Source organism: Monodelphis domestica, chromosome 5 (assembly GCF_027887165.1).
Source record: "Monodelphis domestica isolate mMonDom1 chromosome 5, mMonDom1.pri, whole genome shotgun sequence".
In the NCBI taxonomy this organism is placed as follows: Eukaryota; Metazoa; Chordata; class Mammalia; order Didelphimorphia; family Didelphidae; genus Monodelphis; species Monodelphis domestica.
In genome coordinates this window covers 5,346,386-5,369,775 of record NC_077231.1, presented here as the reverse complement: position 1 = coordinate 5,369,775, position 23,390 = coordinate 5,346,386, and the positions used below count along the sequence as shown (strand labels likewise).

Below are 23,390 nucleotides of genomic sequence, written 5' to 3'. Positions count from 1 at the left end.
CTGCCTGTGGTAGCAGCCGGGGCCGAGCCGCGGCCCGGACATCGAGGACGCAGGCCCGGGAGAGGGTTCGGATCGGGCCGCCGCAGGGAGACCCCCAGGCAGCCGCCACACAAGCAGGGCCAGAAGCGCCGCCTTCCTGGCACAGGAGAAGCTCGAGGCGGGACCACAGCGCCCCCTGGAGGCGCTCCTCTGCCAAGGACTCCATGTGGGAGCCTGGCGGCAGCCGGGCCAGAGGACGGCCCAGAGGGACCCGGGGGGCCGCCCGGCCAAATACGGACAGACGGACGGCCAGATCCCAGACAGCGAGATACACAGAGACACAGACGGACATGGAGAGGCAGATGGACAGGCAGCCATAGAGATAGTCCAGCCGTGCCGCGTGACCGGTGGAACAATCCGGGCCCCTACCGAGGGCGGCTGAGGGGAGCCCGAGGCCCGGGATGGCAGTCCTGCCTCTGAGGCTGCCCGGCTGTGGGGGCGAACAGGCCCCGGGTTCCCCAAACGTGGTGAGAGGGCTGGGCAGGCCGGCTCCCGAGGGCCCTCCTGGCGCTGAAGCCAGGACCCAAAGCTTCCAGTCCGAAGCAGTGGGATGGGGAAAGAGCCAGGACAGGCCTGCCGCCCAGCAGGCCCTCCCTGGGCTTCTTGGGCTGTGAAATATCCGTGTAAAAGCCTGAGACACTCAACGGACTCCAAAGGACCCTTCCGGGTCTCACCTGTGGCTCCTCGCCGGGCCTCAGCTTTCTGCTCTCTAAAGTGGGCTGAGGAGGTCCTGCGCTGATCCCAAGCCCCCCTCATGCTGGAGCCGGAGGTGGGGGGGTCTCCCAGCCCCCCCCACTGGCTTCCTCTCATCAGAAGTGGGACCCCCCCCTGCCCCTGCAGCGGCTCTCCGGCAGCCCCTCTCCGTTACCCTGGCAACACAGGAGCTCAGCAGCGGAGCTTCCCGGGACCGTGCCATATGCAGTGCCTGCGCCCCTTCCTTGCCCCTCGATGACTGGGGAGGGGAGGGAGGGGAGGGAGGAGAGAGAAAGGAGGGGAAGGAGGGGAGAGAAGGGAGGGGAGAGAGGGAGGGAAGGGAGGGAGGGGAGAGAAGGGAGGGGAGGGAGGAGAGAGAGAGAGGGAAGGGGAGAGAGGGAAGTGGAGGGAGGGGAGGGAGGAGAGAGAGAGAGGAGGAGAGGGAGGGGAAAGAGGGAGGAAAGAGAGAGGAGAGGAGAAAGGGGAGAGAGGGAGGAGGGAGGGGAGGGAGGGGTGCTGAAAGCAGCTCAGTGGCAATCTTCCCGGCCAGGCTTAACTCTCAGGTGCCTCACACTGCTTGATCTCTGCTGTCTGAGGGCAGAGAAACAAATCCGACAGCGGGGCTCCACCTCCTCCATTCTGATCATTCGGTCAGAAAACCTGAAAATCTGGGTTGACCTCGGCCAAGTCGCTTCAGTGGCCGGGCCTCACTTTCTCACCCTCCATCTCAGAATCAATACTGTAGAGTGGTGGTCAGGGTTAGGCCGTGGGGGTCAAGTGACTTGCCCAGGGTCACACAGCTGGAAGTGTCTGAGGTCACATTGGAATCCAGGACCTCCCATGAGAGGTGGACTAGACGAGGCCTCTTCCGGGTCCACGTTTACCAGCCTCGATCATTTGGGGGGCCTTACCTGCCACTAACTTCACTTTAATCCCCCCCAAACCTTCCTTGAGAGCAGACCCTGGTTTTGCCTTTCTTAGTCTCTCCCCAAAGGAGTACGGTGACTGGCATATAGTAGGTGCCTAATAAATGCTTGTTAATGGGTATTGACGCTTATGGTTCTGTTCCATCCTCCTCCACGAGCAGCGGGACCAAGTTTTTGCTCCCCCTGGCTCCCCAAGCAGAGCTCAGCATGCAGAAGGTGCTTAATAAATGTGCTTCTGACCTCTGAGCTCCCTGAGAACATGAGCCTGGTCATATCGAAACTTCTCCCTCCCCAGCATGGTGTAGATGATGTATACAGCAGGGGACAAATGGATGTCCTCTTTCTCCCCCAGGGAAGGCAGCCCAGGAGATGCTCCGCCATCTTGCTGAGCTTTGGTGGACTGGGGGGCTTCCAGAGGGGACCTCTCGGTCCCCGTCACAGTCTGCACTCAGGACTCCTTCTTCCCTCATGGGGGGTTTTCTGAAATCTTCTGGCTCCCGGGCCCACACAGAGAATCCCCAAGATTAAAATGGCGGTCACTGCTTGCCCACTGGGCAAAAACGCCACAGGACCAGCCTGCCAGGGCGCGGAGGGGGCCCCAGGCCAAACGGTCCAGGCCCCCATTTTATAGAGGAAGAAACTGAAGCACTGAGGGGGTTAAGGGGCTTGGCCAGAGTCCCTCAGCTTCTGAGAGTCAGAAGTGAGAATCGAACCCAGGGCTTCTGACTCTTAGGAGAGAGGGAACAAATGCCGTGCTGTCTCAAAAGGAAGGTCTGCAAAGCACTTTCCATACTTTGCCCCCTTCAGAGCTGGGCCACCTTCTCTTTGTACCCTCAGCGCCTGGCACCTGGCTTTGTACCCAGTAAGAGTTTAGTAAATGCTTTACTCGTCCATTTACTCGACATACGGGCTTCTAGAGTCACTCTAATTCCAGGAGGAGGTGTCCCTGGCAGATCCCTTCACTTCCCTGGGACTCGGTTTCCTTTTCTGTAAAAGGAGGCCTTTGTTCTCCCGGGGCCTGGGCCGATGACCTCCACTATCCTCATGGTTCTGACTGGGTGTCAGAAGACCCAAGTTTCAATCCAGCTCTACCATTACCTATCTGGGTAACCTTGGGCAAAGCTCTTCCTTTCTCTGGGCCTCAGTTTCCCCATCTTAAAAAGAAGGGTTCTTTCCACCCCCAGAGCTAGGCTCCCAGATCACATCAGTGCTCTGTGCCTCAGTTTCCCTATCCATGAAATTCTGGACAGAACAGCAGGTGGCTTCTGGGGTTTCTTCTAACTCAAGGTCTAGGCCCCAAGGCCCCTTCTGAAGCCAGCCTGAGCCTACAGATGCCCTAAATGCTTTATGCTGGCAGAGAACCCACCAAAGCAGCGCCAGGGTTTTAGCTCTGAGCACTAAGAGACAAATGGAAGAACAATCCAAAGAACTCACTGGTGCTGAGGGAGGCTGGTGGACCCGGGCGACCCGCTGCTGGGCCAAGGAGGAGAGAGGAGGCTCTGTCAGGCTCCGGACGCAGTGATGCCCAGAGGGGCGGGGGGCGCCCAGTAGCCACACAGACGGGAGGAGCAGAGCCTCCCCCGTGACTTGCAGTTTTTGAAAAGCCTTCTCTTTGGGAATCCTTGAGGAAGGAAGGCCACCAAAGGCCTGACCCCCTCCAAGGGAGGGCAAGGCTGCTGTTTCATGATATAGGACCAACCACCGCAACATGACACCCTTATCTTGGCTACCATCAACTACCCCACCGGCCACACACATCCTCCTCTCCCTGCTCACCCCTAAAAGAAGGAAACCCATAACCCGGAGAGAAATGAGGAAGGAAGGGTGGATCCACTCCTTTGGCTCGTCTTCAGAAACGCTGGGCCCGGGCAAAGCCAACACAGCTCTGGGGGCCTACAAGAAGCCTTTGCTCTCCACATAGCAGGACAGAAAACTAGTTTCCAGGTAGAGATAAGCGGGAGCTTGTGGGACACCAAATAAATGGGACATCCTGAGCCCCACGTGAAAGGAACCTAATAATAATCGCCCTCCCACAGCTGCTCTGTGCCAGACTTCCTCATTTCGGACCTTCCAAAACTCTTCTCCACTCAACACTCATCACTCTGTTTCCATGACTTCAGAAAGCAAACATTTACAGAGAGAAAACCCCAAAGAAAGTGTAGACAGAGGAGGTTTAAAGAGAGAGTTCAGGGTACAGGCTGATGGCTTTACAGACAGGTTGCTCCCCCAGAAAGATGATTCACGACCTTAACTGATTGTCTGTGGGGTACGTAGAATAGCTAGTCCTAGACTTTTATAGTGAATGGATGAACAAAGGAAAGAAGAGAAGAAAGGGAGAGAGAAGGAGGAAATGGGGGCAGGAGGAGGCAGTGAGAGAGAGAAGGAAAGAAAGGGGGTGAGAGAGAAGGAAAGGAGGTAAGAGAGGAGAGAAAGGATGTGAGAAGAGAGAAAGGCGGTGAAAGAGAAGGAGAGAAAGGAGAGGAGAGGAGAAAAAGGATGTAAGAGAGAAAGAAAGAAAGGTGAGAGAGGAGAGGAAGAATGCAAGAGAGAAGGAAAGGTGAGAGGAGAGAAAGGATGTGACAGAGAGAAGGTGAGAAAGGAGGTGAGAGAGAGGAAGAGAAGGGGAGAGATAAGGAAAGCTCTCCAGAAGTCACAGGGAGCATGAACAGAGCCATTTGGTAATTGAGGGGTACACTTTTTCTGGAAGCAATGGTAGTATTGATTTGAGTGCTGTGCCTACAGCAGCAGAGGATGAAGAAGGGGCCTCAGGTGGCCAAGCAGATAGCCAGATGGCTAGATAGGTTGTGTTTGAGGAGGCCTAGAGAAAGTCCACATTCATTCATTCACTCACCAAACAGGCCCACCTAGGGCTCAGGGGACCATTTCCCAAACTGAGTGAAATAATTTTCCCAGGAACATCTGAGTATGATTTCTAGGGGTCCAGTCATAAGATTTTAAAATGGAAAAAAAACTGAGAAATAATTTTATCCAATGCCTTCATTTTAACAGATGGGGAAACTGAGGCCCTCACAGGAATCCAGATCTGGGAGGAACCTCAGAGGTCATCTCATCTAACAGCTCATTTAGGCTTCTGAAGTTTAGAGGGGAAGGGACTTCCCCAAGAGGCAGTAACCTAGAGAGGGAGGATTTGAACCAAGGACCTCTGACTCTGTTCTGAGAGCAGGGATGAATGTCATGTTTTCTCAGGCAAGAGATTTGCGGAGGCCTCATTCATCCGAACAACAACCCTTTGAGATGGGTGTTTATTATTATCTCCTTTTACACATGAGGAAACTGAGGCAGGCAGCAGTGACATCCCTTGTCCAAGGTCACATGGCCAGCAAATATTTGATCTAGGATTTGAACCTTGCTCTTCCTTCACCACCTAGCTGCCTCTAGGGTTCTGGGAGGTTACAGAACAGAAACAAAGCTGGGGCAGGGGAAATAAGGAGCCCAAGTGAGATTGGAGCCAAATCCTCCCCAATCCAGGGCTCCATTCACTGATTCCTGGAGTTTGTCCAGATTACAGGACTTTGGGGGGAGAGGATGGCAGATGGCAAGAGGGGCGGGGGGGTGCAGGGAAGCCAAGTGGAGGTGGCCAGACAACACAGAGAGAAAAGAGCAGCACTGGGTCTGCCCACTGACTGATGAAGTTTGCTGCTTCTCCCCCATGACCTTACCACACACATAACTTCATTCCCTGTCACTCAAGAAGACTCAGTTTAAGGCCATCAAATGACAAAAAGAATTATGGGAGAATGGCTCTACCCTCCCTGAGAAGTTTATAATCCTCCCCCCCCCCCAGACCTATAAATCAATCAACAAACATACATAGCATGACCAGGCACCATGCTAAGTTCCAGGGATACAAACTGAGTCAAAATAAGGGGAAGACCACACGCAAACAAATATATACAAAGCAAGCTGTGGAGAGCATAAATAGGAAATCATTGTTTGCAAAGGGAAGGTGCTAGAAAGAAGACAGGATGAGGAAGGCTTCCTGTAGAAGGTGGGATTTAAAGGAAGCCAGAGAAGTCAAAGGTCAGAGGGGGAGAATTCCAGGCATGAGGAATGGCCAGAGAAAGTGCCCAGAGATAAGAGACAGGCCAGCCAAGAGGCTGTAGTCACTGGATCAAAGAGAATATGTTGAGGAATGAGGTATAAGAAGACTGGAAAAGGAGCTGGCCAGATTATGAAGGGCTCTGAATGACAAAACATTCTGCACTTGCTCCTAGAAGTGATGGGGAGCCACTGGGGGTTATTGAAAAGGGGCTGACCTTCTGGAGGGCAGTTTGGAACTATACCCAAAGGGCTATAAAACTGGGATCAAAGGGTGATCCTGTAATACCACTATGAGGTTTGTAACACAGAGATCAAAGCAAAAGGGAAAGGATCTACTTGTACAAAAATATTGATAGCTGCTTTTTTTAATTTGAAATTTTTTATTTAATTAATTAATTTAGAATATTTTTCCATGGTTACAAGATTCATGTTCTTTCCCTCCCCTTTTCCCACCCACCCCCTGTAGCCGAGGTGCAATTCCACTGGGTTTTATGTGTGTTGTTGATCAAGACCTATTTCCATATTATTGATATTTGCAATATCGACTCTTGTGATCAAGCAGTTGTTTTTCTTCTGAGTTTCTGCTTCCACAGTTCTTCCTCTGGATGTGGATAGTGTTCTTTCTCATAGATCCCTCCAAATTGCTGCTAGTAGAGATGCCTATTACATTCAATTATGCCACAGTGTTTCAGTCTCTGTGTACAATGTTCTCCTGGTTCTGCTCCTTTTACTCTGCATCAGTTCCTGGAGGTCAACCCAGTTCATCATTCCTTTGAGCACAATAGTATTCCATCACCAACAGATACCACAATGTATTCAGCCATTCCCCAATTGAAGGGCATCCCCTCATTTTCCATTTTTGGCCACCACAAAGAGCGCAGCTATGAATATTCTTGTACAGGTCTTTTTCCTTATTATCTCTTTGGGGTACAAGCCCAGCAGTGCTATGGCTGGATCAAAGGGCAGACAGTCTTTTATCGCCCTTTGGGCATAGTTCCAAATTGCCCTCCAGAATGGTTGGATCAATTCACAACTCCACCAGCAATGCATTAATGTCCGACTTTGCCACAACCCCTCCCGCATTCATTACTTTCCTTTGCTGTCATGTTAGCCAATCTGCTAGGTGTGAGGTGTTACCTCAGAGTTGTTTTGATTTGCATTTCTCTGATTAAAAGAAATTTAGAACACTTTTTCATGTGCTTATTGATAGCTTTTTGATTTCTTTATCTGAAAATTGCCTATTCATGTCCCTTGCCCATTTATCAATTGGAGAATGGCTTGATAGCTACTCTTTTTGTGGTGGCAAAGGATTGGAAATGGAAGGAAGGTCCATCGATGGGGAAAGGCTGAACAAATTGTGTTTTATGGTGATGGAAAACTATTGTGCTATAAGGAATGATGAACTGCTTGATTTCTATATGAACTGGGAAGAGTTACATGAACCGATGCAGATTGGAACCAGGAGAATGTTGTATCCAGTAACTGCAATATTGTGGAAAGATCAATTGTGAAAGACTTTGTCACTAATAGCAACAGGATAATTTGGAGGGACCTCTGAGAAAGAATGCCGTCCACCTCCAGAGAAAGAAGTGTTGAAGTCAGAAGCAGATCAAAGCAGGCGATTTTTCACTAAAGTTTATTTGGGGGTTTTGATTTTATATGAACATTCTCTTACAACAATGAACAATATGGAAGTGGGTTTTGCATAAGAATATATGTCTAAGCCAGATCAAATTGCTTACCCAGAAGGGGTAGGGAAGGAAGGGAGGGACATAATTTGAATCTTAAAACTTTAGAAAACTTGTGTGGGAAAATATTATTACATGTAATCAATAAAGTCTTTTTTTAAAAAAGAGAATGGCTTCATACACTTCCTAGCTGTGTGACCCTGGGCAAGTCACTTAACTCCCATTGCCTAGCTCTTGCCCTTCTGTCTTGAGAGTTGCTACTAAGAAGGAAAATGAAGGTTAAAAAAAATTAGCATCCCTGCCCTCAAGAAGAGTACAGTCTAACTGAGAGCCGACATGTACATATCAGTAAATATGAAATCTAGGGAACGGAGTGGGAAGGCACTGGAAAATCAAATACATGGGATTGACTTTGTTCCACAGCTCTGTACCCTTTTCTTCCCTCTCTTGCCTCTCCAGCCCCCAAGGTCCAGGGAAGGCAGCCAACTACTGCAGAGCAAAAGGAGGAGGGAACTACAACACTGAAATTTAAAATTCAGTGGAGAAAATCTGTGATTCAGTGGTAAGAGCTTGAAAGCTGAAGTCAGAGGAGCTGGGTTCAAATCCCGACTTTGTCACAAACTAGACTATGAATCTGAGCAAGGCAGGTAATTTCTCTTAGCCTCAGTTTGTTCTTCTGTAAAACAGGGGCAGTTAGGTGGAACAGTAGAAAAAGTGCCAGGCCTGGAATTAGGAAAACCTGAGCTCAAAAGCAGTATTAGACACTCACTGGCTAAGTGGCCCTGGACAAGTCATTTAATCCTTGTCTGTCTTAGTTTCCTGAATGGAAAAATGGGGATAACAATAGCACTATCCTCCCAAAGTTATTATGAAGATCAGTGAGGCACAGGGCCTGACACATAGTAGGAACCTGGTAAAAAGTAATAAGTTTAGTAATTCATTTTCATTATAATTATAATATAAATAGCACTGCTTTAATAATAAATCTAATCATTGATTTTTTAAAGTTTCTTATCTTCTGTCTTAGAACCAATGCTCAGTTCCAAGACAGAAGAGTAGTAAGGGCTAGGCAATGGGGTAAAGTGACTTGCTCAAGGTCACACAGCTAGGAAGTACCTGAGGTCACATTTGAAGTTGGGACTTCCTGTCTTTAGGCCGGGCTCTCAATCCACTTAGTCACCCAGCTGACCCCTAAACTTAATCATTTCTAAAAAATTCCTTCCTGCCTTTATCCTAGATGCATTAATTCTGTGTGTGCTAAAACTTTTCAATCCATATAATCTCAATGACCGGTTTTCTCTTTTGTACCTGCTTCTCTCTGTGGGGCAATTGGGATTAAGTGACTTGTCCAGGGTCACACAGCTTGGAAGTGTCTGAGGCTAGATTTGAACCCAGGGCTTGCCATTTTCAGGCCTGGCTCTCAATTGACTGAACCACATAGCTGTCCCCCTCCCCCTCTTTTTTTAAAAATTCTTTGTTAAAAGAGTGGCTCCCTGGGAAGGGAAAGGGACACGAGAACAGAAGATTTTAATGGAAATCTATCCTATAAAAACACAAAAAGGTAATTTACATTTAATATCCTCTCTTTTTTGAGAGGAAACACAGTCAGTAGAGAGGGAAGAAGCCAGGAAGACCAGCCGTCCCATGCAGTTCCTAACCCACCCTCGTCATGTGACATTAGACAACTTCTAGGTATCTCTTCCACATCATGCCTTTCCCCATCACAGCTTCACTATACCGGGGGATCAGCATGAGAAATCAGGGGAGAATTTCGGGAGGAGTTTTGTGGAAGCCTCAACAACACACAAAGGCCGGGGACGACCTAAAAACGTTTAGAAACTCAGAAAAGCATTAAAGAATCTTTAGTACTATACAATAACATCTCAACTTTTCATACCACAAATATACATCATTTCTCCTCTAGAGGTAAAATCGATAAAAAGCAAATATTTGTGAAAAGGACACAAAGGCCAAAACACTTTCCATGATGTTCCAGGGGGCAGCGCGCCATCTCCCTGACCCCAGCTACGTGGAAGGGATACCTGGACTCGGCCTCTCCATCCGTATTCTAGGCAGCTCCAAGATTTCCATTCGGAAAAGGCCCTGGCGCAGGGGAGCGACAGCCAGGCCTGGAGATGGGGACCTGTTTCAATCTGGCCTCAAACACTTCCTAGCTGTAAAGCACTTGAGCCCCATTGCCTAGCCCTTCCCTGCTCGTCTGCCTTGGAAGCAATGCACAGTGTTGATTCTAACATGGAAGGTAAGAGAGAGAGACAGAGAGAGACAGAGACAGAGACAGAGACAGAGACAGAGACAGAGATAGAGAGAGAGAGGAGGGAGAGAGAGAGAGAGAGAGAAATAAAGGGAGGGAGGGAGGGAGGGAGGGAGGGAGAGAGGAAGGGAGGAAGGAAGGAAGGAAGGAAGGAAGGAAGGAAGGAAGGAAGGAAGGAAGGAAGGAAGGAAGGAAGGAAGGAAGGAAGGAAGGAAGGAAGGAAGGAAGGAAGGAAGGGAGGGAGGGAGGGAGGGAGGGAGGGAGGGAGGGAGGGAGGGAGGGAGGGAAGGAACGAAGGAAGGAAGGAAGGGAGGGAGGGAGGGAGGGAGGGAGGGAGGGAGGGAGGGAGGGAGGGAGGAAGGAAGGAAGGAAGGAAGGAAGGAAGGAAGGAAGGAAGGAAGGAAGGAAGGAAGGAAGGAAGGAAGGAAGGAAGGAAGGAAGGAAGGAAGGAAGGAAGGAAGGAAGGAAGGAAGGAAGGAAGGAAGGAAGGAAGGAAGGAAGGAAGGAAGGAAGGAAGGAAGGAAGGAAGGAAGGAAGGAAAAGAGAGAGAGAGAGAAAGGCAGGCAGGCTCTGGCTTGCATTGACAAAGGATATTTCCTCATCTGAGAGTTCCATCTATTAATGAAATCCCAAGCACAATTCCTATCCCTTTCTTTATTTTGGGTAAAAAACAGGCAGTGTGTTGGAAAGATCTATCTCCATCCAAAGCGCAGACTCTCAGAACCGGGGAAGACTCAGAGATAAACAGTAATCCCTTTGGTGCTGAGTGGTCCCCCAGACTCCATTTGATTTCCAGTGATAGGGGACCCCCTCCCCAAAACCCATTCTCCTTTTGGAAGGTCCTAGTTGGCGTTTGTTTGGTCTTTTTGTCTCCCCCTCCCCTTTACATCAATGTGAAATTTGACTCCCAGTTCTACCCTCTGGAACCAAGCAGAACAAGTCTAAACCCTCCCCTCTAAGCCCCTGGAACACCTGAAAATGGGTCGCACATCCTACCCCACTGCCCCCCTCTGGTGCCCCAGAATCACAAAATCCCAGGGCTGGCAGGGCCCTCCCCCTCATTCTACAGTAGAAGAAACCAGGGACGAGAGAGTAAGTAAGTGTCCTGGGTCTTGTCCCTCCAACAGTCTCTTTTCTGACGCCCTCCAACGCCCCAAGTCCATACATCTAAGCCTGCATAACCCCCAAACTGGGCGGTTTTCATAATGATGGCATTTAATCATCAGAAAAGGTCAACTCGAGAAAGAACCGACGCACGTGCTTCCGGGATGCTCTGCCCTGTGCCAAGGGCTGGGGATACAGATAGGAATGACGCTCAGCATGCTGTTCAGTAGAGCCTATTTAAGAGAGCTAATGGATGCACTGTAGGAAAATTCATTTTGAAACTGATTTAAATTTGAAAATGTCAAATCAATTAAAGGAGTGCCTTCAGTTACTCAGAAAATCCCCTTAGCCGAACGCCCGGTTCCCCACTGATGCCTGATCGATGGGGCCTGCCTGCTCCAGAGTCATTTATCCAGCTTTAAGATGAAGTCTTTAGTCCTTTTTAAAGAGAAGTCAGATTCATAATAAGGTCTCAATATTTCAGGAAAATTAATTCAGATGTAATTTAAAGGAAGAAGGGACTCGTTCTCTTCCATTTTCAAGAAACTTTTTAAGAGCGGTAAAACATTTCCTTATTTTTCCTATTTTTCTTTCTTTCTTTTAAAGCAGGGTCCTTGGGGGCAGCTGAGTGGCTCAGTGGATTGAGAGCCAGGCCTCGACACAGGAGGTCCTGGGTTCAAATCTGGCCTCAGACACTTTCTAACTATGTGACCCTGGGAAAGTCATTTAACCCCCATTGCCCAGCCCTCCCCACTCTCCTGCCTTGGAACTAATGCACAGTATTGATTCTAAGATGGAAAGTCAGCCTTCAAAAAAAGTAAAAAGGGCCCTTATATGACATGTAGGTGGAGGTAGTAATGATTCCTCTTATTCTACCATATTTCTACTCTACAAGTTCATTTCTGGGGTGCATGGCCTAGCGAGGACATAATCCCTGTCTTTTAATGCCTAAAGGGCTTTTGTGATGGGATCCCTCCTCCAATCAACCCATCTGATAAGAATGTATTAGCACCTACTATGTGCGGAGTGCTGAGATAAAAAAGCTAAGCCAGTCCCTGCTCCTCCCAAGCTCATGTCCCCCTGGGGGAAACATACAGAAGGGGGGAAAGGGAAAGATAGAGTGAGAGAAAAAAGGAGAAAAAGACTCTTTGTTAGATGAGCGGGGTTTCTCGAAGGGGAAAAAAGAGGGAGAGACATGGGAGGAAAACATTGGCAATTAAAAACAGGAAACTGGGGACAGCTGTTGGCTGAGCGGATTGAGAGCCAGGCCTAGAGACAGGAGGTTCTGGGTTCAAATTTGACCTGACACTATCTAGGTGACCCTGGGCAAGTCACTTAACCCCAACCGCCCAGCTCTTGCTGCTCCTCTGTCTTGGAAGCAATAAACAGTATTGATTCTAAGATGGAAGGTAAAGGTTTAATTTTTTTAAAAGACAGGAAAATCAATAAAAATCATTTTCAAAAGAGAAAGGGAAAAAGAATGAGATAAGGAAAGAAAGACAAAGAAATAAGATTCTGGAAGGGAAACTCATTTTCAGGGGAGAAAACAAGGCATCCACAGAGGCAGGCCAGGCCCAGACTCAACTTGGACCTCTGGCCAAAGGGCCATCCAACTGTGCATACCGGAAGTACCACGGCTGGATCTGTGCCCCCAAGAGATCAAAGAAAAGGACTAAAATACCGAGAGCGGCTTTTCCATTGTTTCCTGGTGGAGAGTGAGAAAACGGAGGCAACGTCCATCCACTGGGGACCAGCCGACCGTGCTACAAGCACAGTGAGCCGGAGGAGCTCAGAAAAACCTGAGAGACGACCGTGAGCGGATGCGGCGTGAACCGAGCAGGACCAGGAGAGCGCTGACGAGCCCTTGGGAACGCTTGGCTCCTCTCAGCAATACCTGGAGCCGGACAGCGGCGAGGGGCCCTCTGGCCGCCATCTGCCGCTGCACAGCAAAGCGGAGGCTGTAGGCTTTCCTCCTGTGGCTCACCGGCTGGAGGCTGGCAACATGGCTGACATGGAAATGTGTCTGGCAGAACTGATACCCTACAGAGTTTGCCTTTTCAAGGGGTGCGAGAGGGGAGAGGGGAGAACTGGAACTCAAACCCATACGAGGTGCTCCACACCACAGATACAAAGCGACAAGCAAGACAGTCATGGGAGTGTTCCTTGATCTAGAGCTGGAAGGCCGTTAGGGGGCTCGGGGAGTCCAAGCCCCTCACTTCAGAGTTGGAACAATGAGACGTGGGGAGCAAAAGCGATTTGTCCATCACATGGAACCAATTATATGATGAGACGGCCAAAGCTCGAGGTAGAAGAGATCAGAAGCCCTTGATTTCATTTTACAGACAAGGAAACTGAGGTGGGCGGGCAGTGGGCAGGGATGAAGGGGCTTGCCCTGGGTCATCTGTTATCCAAGGGGCGCAGATTCTGAGCTGGACAGGCCCTCAGAGGCCATCTGGCCCAACCTCCTCACTTTACAGATGGGGCAGCTGAGGCTTAGGAAGCTGAAGAGCTGCTGAAGGCCTGCCCACATCCATACATTTTTGTACACCTCGTGCCTTCAAAGGTAGACGGCAGCTAAGGGTAGAGAGGGGAGCCCCAGCAGCTGGGGGAGGCAGGAAAGGCCTCCTCTGGAAGCGGAGCTCGGAAAGAAGCTGGTGTTGGAAAAGGCAAAGGCAAGGAGGGTCACGGCACAGAGGAGAAAGAATGGCCCTGGCCAAGAAGACCAAGAAGTTTCTATCTTACGAGGGCGCACCGTGTCTTACAAAGAACATCCCTGCTCACGGCCCTTACTGTTTAGAGGCTGAGGGAGGAAGAGGGAGAAAGGGAGGGAGGGAGAAAGAGAGAGAAGGAGAGAGAGAAAGAAAAGGGAGGAAGAGAGAGAGAGAGGGAGAGAGGGAGGGAGGGAGGGGGAGAGAGAGAAAGAGAGGGAAGGAGAGAAAGAAAAGAGAGGGAGGAAGAGGGAGAGAGGGAGGGAGAGGGGGGAGAGAGAAGGAGGGAGGGGGAGAGAGAGAGGGAGGGAGGGGGAGAGAGAGAGGGAGGGAGGGGGAGAGAGAGAGAGAGAGAGGGAGGAAGAGAGAGACAGAGGGAGAGGGAGAGAGAGGGGGGAGGGAGAGACGGAGGGAAGGAGAGGGAGAGGGAAGGGGAGGGAGAGAGAGGGAGGGAGGGAGGAAGGAGGGGAGGGAGAGAGAAAGAGGGAAGGAGGGAGAGAAACAGACAGATAGAGAAGGAAAAGGGAGGGAGAGAGAGGGAGAGAGAGGGGAGGGAGAGAGGAAGAGGGAGGGGAGGGAGAGAGAGGGAGGGAGGGAAAGAGGGAGAGAAACAGACAGACAGACAGACAGACAGACAGAGAAGGAAAAGGGAGGGAGAGAGAGTTATATCACTTTACCCATACCACCCTGGAAGTTGGTAAATGCAGCATTAGTCCCATTTACAGGATTAGAAAAGTGAGGCTTAGCAACATACGGTGAACAGCCTAGGGTCCCACAACTAGGATGCCTTAGAGCTGGATGCACTTGGTTGCTGAGTTGCTCCACATCCAAACACTCCCCGGCTTTTATTTGGTTCCGGTTCTGCCTTCACTAATCTGCATACATGTGTCTCCTGATAGAATGGAAGCCCTTGGAGGGCAGAAATGGTTGGATTTTTTTCCTCTTTGGATCTCTCCCAGTTCCTGGCACCCAGTAAGTGCTCAGTGACTGACTCGACAATCGACACGTCCAAGCTGCCTTCAGATCCTGTGTGAAATGGTGCCACCCACAAACAGGGAAGAGACGCCCAAGGGGGGCCCATTTGCACCGACCGTCCCGCGTGGCTGGAGGTATCCCGCCTAGCGGTCCTCGTCTCCTCCCCCAAAGGAAAGGAAACCGCGTCTCCTAATTCTGCCAATAACCCCTCCTTGTGCACGCCTGAAAGCATATCAGAGCCCCCCCCCCGCCCACCTGTCCCTCCACGCTGCACAGCGAGCATCCGCCAAGAGAATGACACGTCCCGCTTCCCACCCAACGACAGCCAGCTCGGCATCTGTTTAATGACGGCTCCCCGTCCGCCTGTCAGACATACTAAGTGAGATGATTTTTCCGCTTTAGAAAAGAGGCCGAGATCCGGCCACGGCCCAGCCGGGGATCGTGAGCGTCCTCGTCCACATCTGGCACCACACCCCGTGGCAGGCCCCCCCCAACGGACATGGGGCATCCTGGCGGCGAGTCTCCATGCTTAAAGGAAATCGAATGGGAGCCACATTTTTGTGATGTATCATGGCAGAACGTGGTGTTCCGTGTTATTACGGTCATCCCTAACACCAAGTAAGAAACCAGAAGCCAAGGAAGCGGTCAGGTTTACAGCTGGGGCCAATGAATGGCTTCCTGACGCTTCTCCGAGGAGGAGAAGTGCACCAAGGAGCGTCCAGAACACAAGCGTCCGAGCCACCTCCGGCCCCTTCGAGGCCCTGAAGCCGCAGCAGGGGCAGCAGCCTTCATGTCCGGGTGCCAGCGCGTTCCCGCGGCTCCCAGGGACAAAGGCCGCGCTCTCACCTAGGCAGCGAGTGTTCCCAGAAGAAGAAAGAGAGGCTCAGACAGGGGAACAGCATCGCCCAGGTGACAGGGGTGCAGGCAGGCAGGAGGGTGCATTCGGGTCGTTCTGACTCCCAGCCCCGCATTCTTCTGAGCCTTTCGCCTCTCTGTTACCTGCCTCCTTCTGGTACTTCAGCAGCTGGCCTCCCCTCCCACCCCAATACCTGTCTAGGCCACAGAGGAGGCCTGGAACAAGATGGCGGCTGTGAGAAAAGAGAGTGAACAGACGGAAGCCATGTGGGCAACGGACGAGGCAAATGGGAGCGGACTCAGGGTTGCCTGGGGTTGGGGATGGAGGGGGAGGAAAGAGGACTCTGGTTCAGACGTGTCTGGGCCATCTGGTTAGTTGCAGATGCAGAGAGGAAGCCCAGGAGAGCCTATGCAGGGTCTGGAGATCTGGGCACCATTGACGCCCTTGAGGTGGCCATGAGAGCTGGCAGGGTCACCAAGCGACAATGGCCAGGAAGGTGATAACGGGGGGCTTGGGGGGGGGGAGAACAAGAAACATTCAAGATAATTTTTAAACAAGGGACAGTCAGGAGTACAAAGCAGAGAGATCCAGGTCAAATGCTAAGACAAATAACGACGTATTCTTGACTTGGGAATGCCCGATAGTAAAAGAAGTTGCTTCAGACAGTAGTGAGGTCCCCATCGCTGGACGGGTCTGAACCTGGGCTAGCTAGCCATGTCTTGGGGGGCTGGACAAGATCCGCGCGGCCTCTGGGATGTCCGAGGGACTTGCTGGAAACCCCAGGAGCTGTCCTTTGCTCATTAACTCCAAAAGGCTAACTGGACACTAGAGAAACCCCCTGCCCTCCTTAACCGGATGAGAACATTCCAGAAAGCTCTCCACCCGCAGAGAGCGAAAGCGCGCCCCCTCCCTCGCTCCAGAAGACATTTTGAGTACTCTTGACAAGCTACGCTCATTTTGTGGGCTTGGGGACAAAATACGGGCTATGGGTCACCTGAAGCGCTCACCAAGTCACCGTGTTTGCCAGATGAAAAACGGAGCTAATCAGCTCGTTGAGTTTACTGATGAACGTCCTTCATTTCTATTACAATGACTTGGCAGCTAACGGATCTGACTTTCCCCTCATTATGAGAAGTGCAGGAGCCAATGGAAGAAGCCGTCCAAGCGACTGAGAGACACAAAGGGAATTCTCACTCAGAGCCCAAACGCTTTCTGCAAGGAGCCTCCTACCTGAGTCCTCTTCAGGGTCCGTGCATAGCTTTCAGAGGAGGCTGAATTTCGATAGAGGGGGGCATCACCTCGATTTCAGTCCTTTGCAGCCCCACGAGACACTTCATCGTATGCATTTCAAAACACGATTCAGAGACAGGGTCCAGAGGCGTCACCAGAGCGATGGCCAAAGTTGAAGGCTCAGGATCTGCTCCTCAACGAATCAGCTAACTTCGAGAGGAAGAGGTAAACGTGTCTTAAAGCACCTACTTTGTGCCAGGCACCACGCTTGGCCCTTGGGATGCAAATCCCAAGAATGAAACCTCCCTGCTCCCATCTCTCCGAACAACAGGATTTTAGAAACTCGGGAAGACTCAAGATGGACCTCAGAGGTCATTAAGCCCCCCAGAAACCAGCTCATCTGACTCCCCTCTCTCTGCCAGTTAGGAAACAAGAGCTCCCTGGTCGGACATGCGAGGCCTTCCCCAAATACAGTCGACCCTGCCTCTTCAGGTTTTCCTCATACTATTGTACACGATGGTACCTCCAGCTTCTAGCTGCACTGGCCAACTCAACAGTCCATCCGTCAGAAGCCCCAATTAAGCATCTTCGGTGCGCCAGGCGCTCTGGAGGTACAAGCATCCCTGCTCCTTTTCTTTAATTACATTTTTTTCATTTGTTTTCTGACATTTTGTGATTCTGATTCTCTCTCTCCCTTGTCCCTCCTCCCTCCCCGTCTGATGCTTCCAGCCATCCCTCCTCCTAAGGAGCTGCCATTCCAACGGTGGGAGACAAATATTTGGAAAAGCTAGACAGCATGAATATTGTTAATAAATGGACTCCCCACCCCCCGCCCCCCGAGTAGGGATGTGCAGAGGAGTGTGGGATCATTCCAAGTTCCAGCCTGATTAATATTCAATGCACACAGCCCAAGCTTTCCCCCCTCCCTGCCTTGGAGCTCCCGATTCTCAGCATCCAGAAAGCCCCCCGACCCTGTGGCCCGCTACAATAACACTCTCTAATCTTCCAAAGACATTTCCTCCCCAGACCGCCAAGAGAAGCTCTGTTCTGCCTCTCCTTGGATGTGCCAAGTCCTGGGCAGTCCCGAGATGAGCCGGGTTCCACCTCATGCTCTCTGGGGATGCACAAACGGGGCATTTCCAGGCATTTCTGGTGAGAAACGAGACTCTTTGCTACACAAACACTAAGTGTGAGAAACCTCGAAAGTGAAATACATTGGAGCAACCTGGGGGGCTAAAGGAAGGATGAGCAAGTGTCTGTATCCCGAGGGGGGAAGAGACAACCATCTCTGCACCATCTGCAGGGTCAAGCGGCAGCAAAGAAAGGCTAGCTCAAGGCCTGCAAGTGTTGTGGCCTGGGGACGCCATGAGGAAGAAGTGCAAGGAATGGACCACTCTCAGAACTGGACGTAAAGGACACAAAGAAAGAGTGGACAGACACAAGCACACACAATGAGCTAGCGGAGAAATGAAATGAATTGTGTTAAGTCAACAGGTAATGGGTGAGGAGAGGGGAGGAGAAATCTTAGAAGGAAGGGAGAAGATGGAGAGATGAGTAAGAACAAACTTCAGCTACAGAGTTGGTCATAAAGGGGATGGGAGGTTGAGAGAGAAGAAAGGATAGAAGGAAAGAGGGGAGAGAGGGAGGGAGGAAGGAAGGGAGGAAGGGAGGAAGGAAGGGAGGGAGGAAGGAAGGGAGGAAGGGAGGGAGGATGGGAGGGAAGGAGGGAAGGAGGGAAGGAAGGAAGGAAGGAAGGAAGGAAGGAAGGAAGGAAGGAAGGAAGGAAGGAAGGAAGGAAGGAAGGAAGGAAGGAAGGAAGGAAGGAAGGACCTGACAATGTGCCAAGACATAAAAACTCCAACTCTGAGCACCTAAGCTTCAGTTTCCTCATGTGTAGTGTAGGAATTAAATTTTAATGGTTTGACTACAACACATGAAAATTAAAGTATTATTGCTTAAGTCAAAATGCCTTTTAATAGCTTTTATTTACAAAAGAGGTGAAAAGAGTAAAAGTAGAGAAATACAGAAAGGTAGAGAAGACATTTAGCCTATCTTTCTAAATATTGCTCTGGGCTCAACTCAGTCAGGACTTGTTGACCTTCAGCCAGGATTAAACTCTCTCCAGAAGACAGGAAAGGGAAGCCAGCTATTCATTCCAAATTCCCTCCTAGAGATAGATCAAGAGGATGACTCGAGCAGAAGATGACTCCTGAGGCCAACTTTCTTCTTGAAGCCCACTTCCTTCTTGACACTGACTCCCCAGGCCCAGAAATTCAGGGCCTTTTATGATAGCTTCTTGTCCTTTCCCCTCTTCACAGGGGTCAATCACAGTTTCCAAATTGCCTAGACATTGCCCAGGGGGGCAGTGCCTGTGGGATCCACTTCTCACCTTCTGGAGGGGTAAATTTTCATCAAAAGGGTTCACAGATTCCTGGCTGATTGAGTTTCTGAGGATGTGAATTCTCCAAGTCTTTTGTGAGCTCCTCCACCTAGTTCAAGCTTGTGTTGATTCAATCAAGGAGAGTTAATCCTGTCTTCACAATCTAGTGAGGTACTAAGGGTACTAAGAAGGGATAACAATATTGTTAACCAAAGCATTAACTCCAACTAGGCAAAGAGAATAAAGGATTCCCTTTTTACAAGTGTAAATTCAGAATAGACAAAGAGAACCAAGAATTTCCTTTCACAATAGAATGCACTTTATAGGGCTATTGTGAGATGCACAACACAGCACAAACATGAATCTTTGGGTTTCCCTCAGAGCAAAGCAAGGTGCTGTTCTGAATATGGGCAACAGAGTCACATACTTGGGGTTGGAAGGAGCCACAGAAAGCAGAGCCCAGTCCCCTTTCCTCACAGTTAAAAAACTAAAGCAATGGGAGCCTAAATATCTCACCCAGAGGCACACAGCTAGCAAGCCTCCAAATCAGGATTTGAACCCAAGTCCAGTGTCCTGTCCACTACCCTAAGACTCCTCTTTTGGTACTTAATAAGAAGCTGATGGATTTATGGTGGAGGCCTTTCTTTCCAACACTAAAGACAAAAGAGACCAGTGGGGAGAAAGAAGGTTTCCCTGTGGCCCAGATGGCCCAAGTTCCAGACCATCCGGCTGTGCCGGGCTGCCCTCTGAGGTTATAAAAAGAGGGAAGGGGAATCTCCTCCCTGAGCCCCTCTTCTCCCCTCCATCTTTCTCCCTGGGGGCCAGGCAGGGTCAGTCGGGGCCTTCAGCACGCTCCAACCAGTCTGCATCCCCCCCAAACTCGGCAACGCTCTGCATCTATCCAGGACCTGGGGGGGGGGGGGGGGAGACTCTCAGCAGCCTCTTCTGGGTGCCCTTCCTAAGCCTGTCTGCATTCTCAGGCCACAGGCCACAGACATTCCTTCTAGCTCCACCTTCAGTGTCCAGGGCTGGTGGTTTGCCGGGTCTCAAGATGAAGGGTCCCTGGGGGTCACCAGTCCAACCCCATCCTTTTACAGGAAGAAACTAAGGCTGGAGGATGGAAGCAACTTATCCAAAGTCACACGAGCACTAAGCGCAAGGAGATGCCAGACTGGAGGCTCCTCGAAGGCAGACTCGGGCTTCGCTGCTTCGTGTATCCCCAGAGCCTGGCACAGTGCCTGGCACACAGGAGGTGCCTAATAATACGGAGTGACTGAGGCCAGGGAGGGGAAGCAGTTGGTCCCCAGCCCACCTCTCCTTCCACCAGGGCGCACAGCCTCTCTTCTTCTCACTGAACCCACAGCATCACCTCGCACACACGCCCGGCCTCCCTGCCTGGGCAACCAAACAGGGACCCTGCAGTCATTGCTATTCCTGGTCTGTTCCTTCATCTTCTTTGCTGACTTGCAAACGGGACGCATCAGACTGCGGTTCCTTAGCGACCAGGCCGGCCCCAGGCACACGCCTCCCCTCCAGAACGGAACATAACTGCCTTCTGCTCTCTCTCCAAGCCCGTCATGCCCTCGGAGGCCCCCAGCTGCTCGTCTCCTCTCTTCTAACAGCCGCTCCCCTCCGTCGGATCCAGGCAAATCTCTGCCGGCCTCGGTCTGAAACCAGAGACGGCAGGCTCTGCAGGCGCACCCTACTCTAGGCTGAAGAACGGCCAACATCTTCCTACTTAGTCACAAGGCAGGGCGGAGGCTTTCGTCCCTCTCTGCACAGGAGCCGTGAATAAAGCCTAGACGCATGGGTGTGTGGGCGGAGGGATGGATGGACGGACAGAGGAATGGATGGATGGATGGATGGTTGGAGGGACAGAAAGACATGCAGACGGATGGACAGACGGATGGAGGGAGGAGCAGACGAGGGAAGGATGGATGGATGGAGGGAGGGAGGGATAGACAGATATGGGATGGATGGATGAATGGATGGATGGATGGAGGGAGGGAGGGATGGATGGAGGGAGGGATGGATGGATGAATGGATGGATGGATGGAGGGAGGGAGGGGCAGACGAGGGATGGATGGATGAATGGATGGATGGATGGAGGGAGGGAGGGAGGGAGGGAGGGAGGGATGGAGGGAGGGATGGATGGAGGGAGGGAGGGAGGGAGGGGCAGACGAGGGATGGATGGATGGATGGAGGGAGGAAGGGAGGGAGGGATGGATGGAGGGAGGGAGGGAGGGGCAGACGAGGGATGGATGGATGAATGGATGGATGGATGGAGGGAGGGAGGGAGGGAGGGATGGAGGGAGGGATGGATGGAGGGAGGGAGGGAGGGAGGGGCAGACGAGGGATGGATGGATGGATGGAGGGAGGAAGGGAGGGAGGGATGGATGGAGGGAGGGAGGGAGGGGCAGACGAGGGATGGATGGATGAATGGATGGATGGATGGAGGGAGGGAGGGAGGGAGGGATGGAGGGAGGGATGGATGGAGGGAGGGAGGGAGGGAGGGGCAGACGAGGGATGGATGGATGGATGGAGGGAGGAAGGGAGGGAGGGATGGATGGAGGGAGGGAGGGAGGGGCAGACGAGGGATGGATGGATGGATGGATGGAGGGAGGAAGGGAGGGAGGGATGGATGGAGGGAGGGAGGGGCAGACGAGGGATGGATGAATGGATGGATGGATGGATGGATGGAGGGATGGATAGATGGATGGAGGGATGTATGGAGGGAGGGAGGGATGGAGGGAGGGATGGATGGAGGGAGGGAGGGAGGGAGGGGCAGATGAGGGATGGATGGAGGGAGGGAGGGATGGAGGGAGGGAGGGAGGGATGGAGGGAGGGAGGGAGGGAGGGGCAGACGAGGGATGGATGGATGGATGGAGGGATGTATGGAGGGAGGGATGGAGGGAGGGATGGATGGAGGGAGGGAGGGAGGGAGGGGCAGACGAGGGATGGATGGAGGGAGGGAGGGATGGAGGGAGGGAGGGAGGGATGGAGGGAGGGAAGGAGGGGCAGACGAGGGATGGATGGAGTTCTGTTTCTATTTCACGCCTCGACTTCACAGACAAAAGGCTGCTGTCCGCTTCCATGGCACGATGGGATTTTCCCCAAAGGGCAGACAGCAAAGTTGTCACCAAACATAGATGTGTCCCTGCGGGGCTACTGCTGAACCCGGGAGGACTTCCGACGCGGCAGCCAAGGGACCAAAGGTGCAACTCCAAGAACGCCGTGCCCAGAAAGTGAAGCCCCGGCTCAAGGCAGTGCCGTGGACTTGGCTACTAGCAGCCAGGCAGCAGGCCAGGACAGTCCTGAAGGACTTACGTAAAGGAAGGAGAGCAAGAACTGTGGGAGCAGAAGTGCAAAAGCCCAACAGAGGACACGGCTTGTCCCCGGCGTGGGTGGGCGTGTGCCTGGGGGGTGGGCTTTACAGGATCGCGCTGTAGCAAGCACGAACCCCATGGAAATGGGTATAAGGGAAGGCAAGAGGCCTCCGCGAAGGTGGGGCTCCTTCGGCGACAGCCGGCCCAGAGGCCCTCCAGGCCAGGAGAGGGGCCACCCCGGGGCTCTGCAGAGCTCCATTTCCAGGTCGAGCCTTGCAGTGTCCAAGTACCATAGAGAAAATAAAACTATGGAGGGAGGGAGGCTGTTCGTCGCTGGAGGGGCCCCAGGCAGCTCCCTCCTGACCGCTCAGGCCGCAGCCCAATCTGGCTTTCTCGCCCGGAGCCGGGCGGCCTCTTCTGGCCGGTCTCAGAGGACGTCTCGTTTCTCATGTGACAGATGGGGAAACTGAGGCCCGGGGAGGGGAGCGGCGACCATCTGCTCAAGGAAGCCAGGCCCCAGGACACGAAGGGACTTTTCGGGGTCACACCCCCCCGGGCCTCTCTCTCCAGTCGGGCAACGCTCTTTGCCCCTTCCCACAGGAGCCCCGGAAAGGTGGCGATCCGGGAAAAGGACTGGTCGGGGGTCCGGCCACCCCCCGGGGCCAGCACAGGCTAACAGGGAGTCGGCCCCCCTTTCTGTCTCAACAGTGACGCTCTCTTAACAGGGCTTTAAACAAGGCCCCCTCTAGTGGTCTCTTGGGGGTGGCGATGGGGGTGCCCCCGGAATGGGCCCAGATGCTCCATCTCTGCTCTCTCTACAAATCCGGGTCCCTCGCATGTGGCCTGCATTCCCTCGGGCCACCCGGGGGGCTGGTCCTGGGGCACAGCTGGCCCCCAAACCCATCTCAGGCAGACCCCTCGCTCACCCCACCAGCGTGTTGCACGGAGGGAGGGTGGCGGCGAGTGCTACATCTGTTTACACATCAGGAAACTGAGGCACGAGGAAGGCTCGGACCCGCCCCGGGACCCCAAGCCCTGCTCTGGGGCTCTGCCCGCCGGCCTGTGCCAACTGGATCCAGACAGAAGCACCAGAGACGGGGGAGAGAGGACGCAGAGGAAGAAGAGGCCCCG

General features: G+C 52.2%; 1 protein-coding gene across 3 annotated transcripts in view; it reads right to left on the bottom strand.

The window, feature by feature from the left end:
- The window catches only part of PARVB (parvin beta), a 77,717-nt gene that overhangs the window by 38,330 nt on the left and 15,997 nt on the right, over positions 1-23,390 (bottom strand). Inside the window, exon 1 of one of the 3 annotated variants that reach the window (XM_007502784.3) lies at positions 3,093-3,173. The exons of 1 other annotated variant lie outside the window; for it this stretch is intronic. In XM_007502784.3, coding sequence (XP_007502846.1) covers position 3,093 — 1 coding nt within the window. In that variant the 5' untranslated portion in view covers positions 3,094-3,173. Of the gene's footprint in view, positions 1-713; positions 900-3,092; positions 3,174-23,390 lie in introns of those variants that run through there. One more of the 3 variants, XM_056797499.1, reaches the window with a different exon arrangement.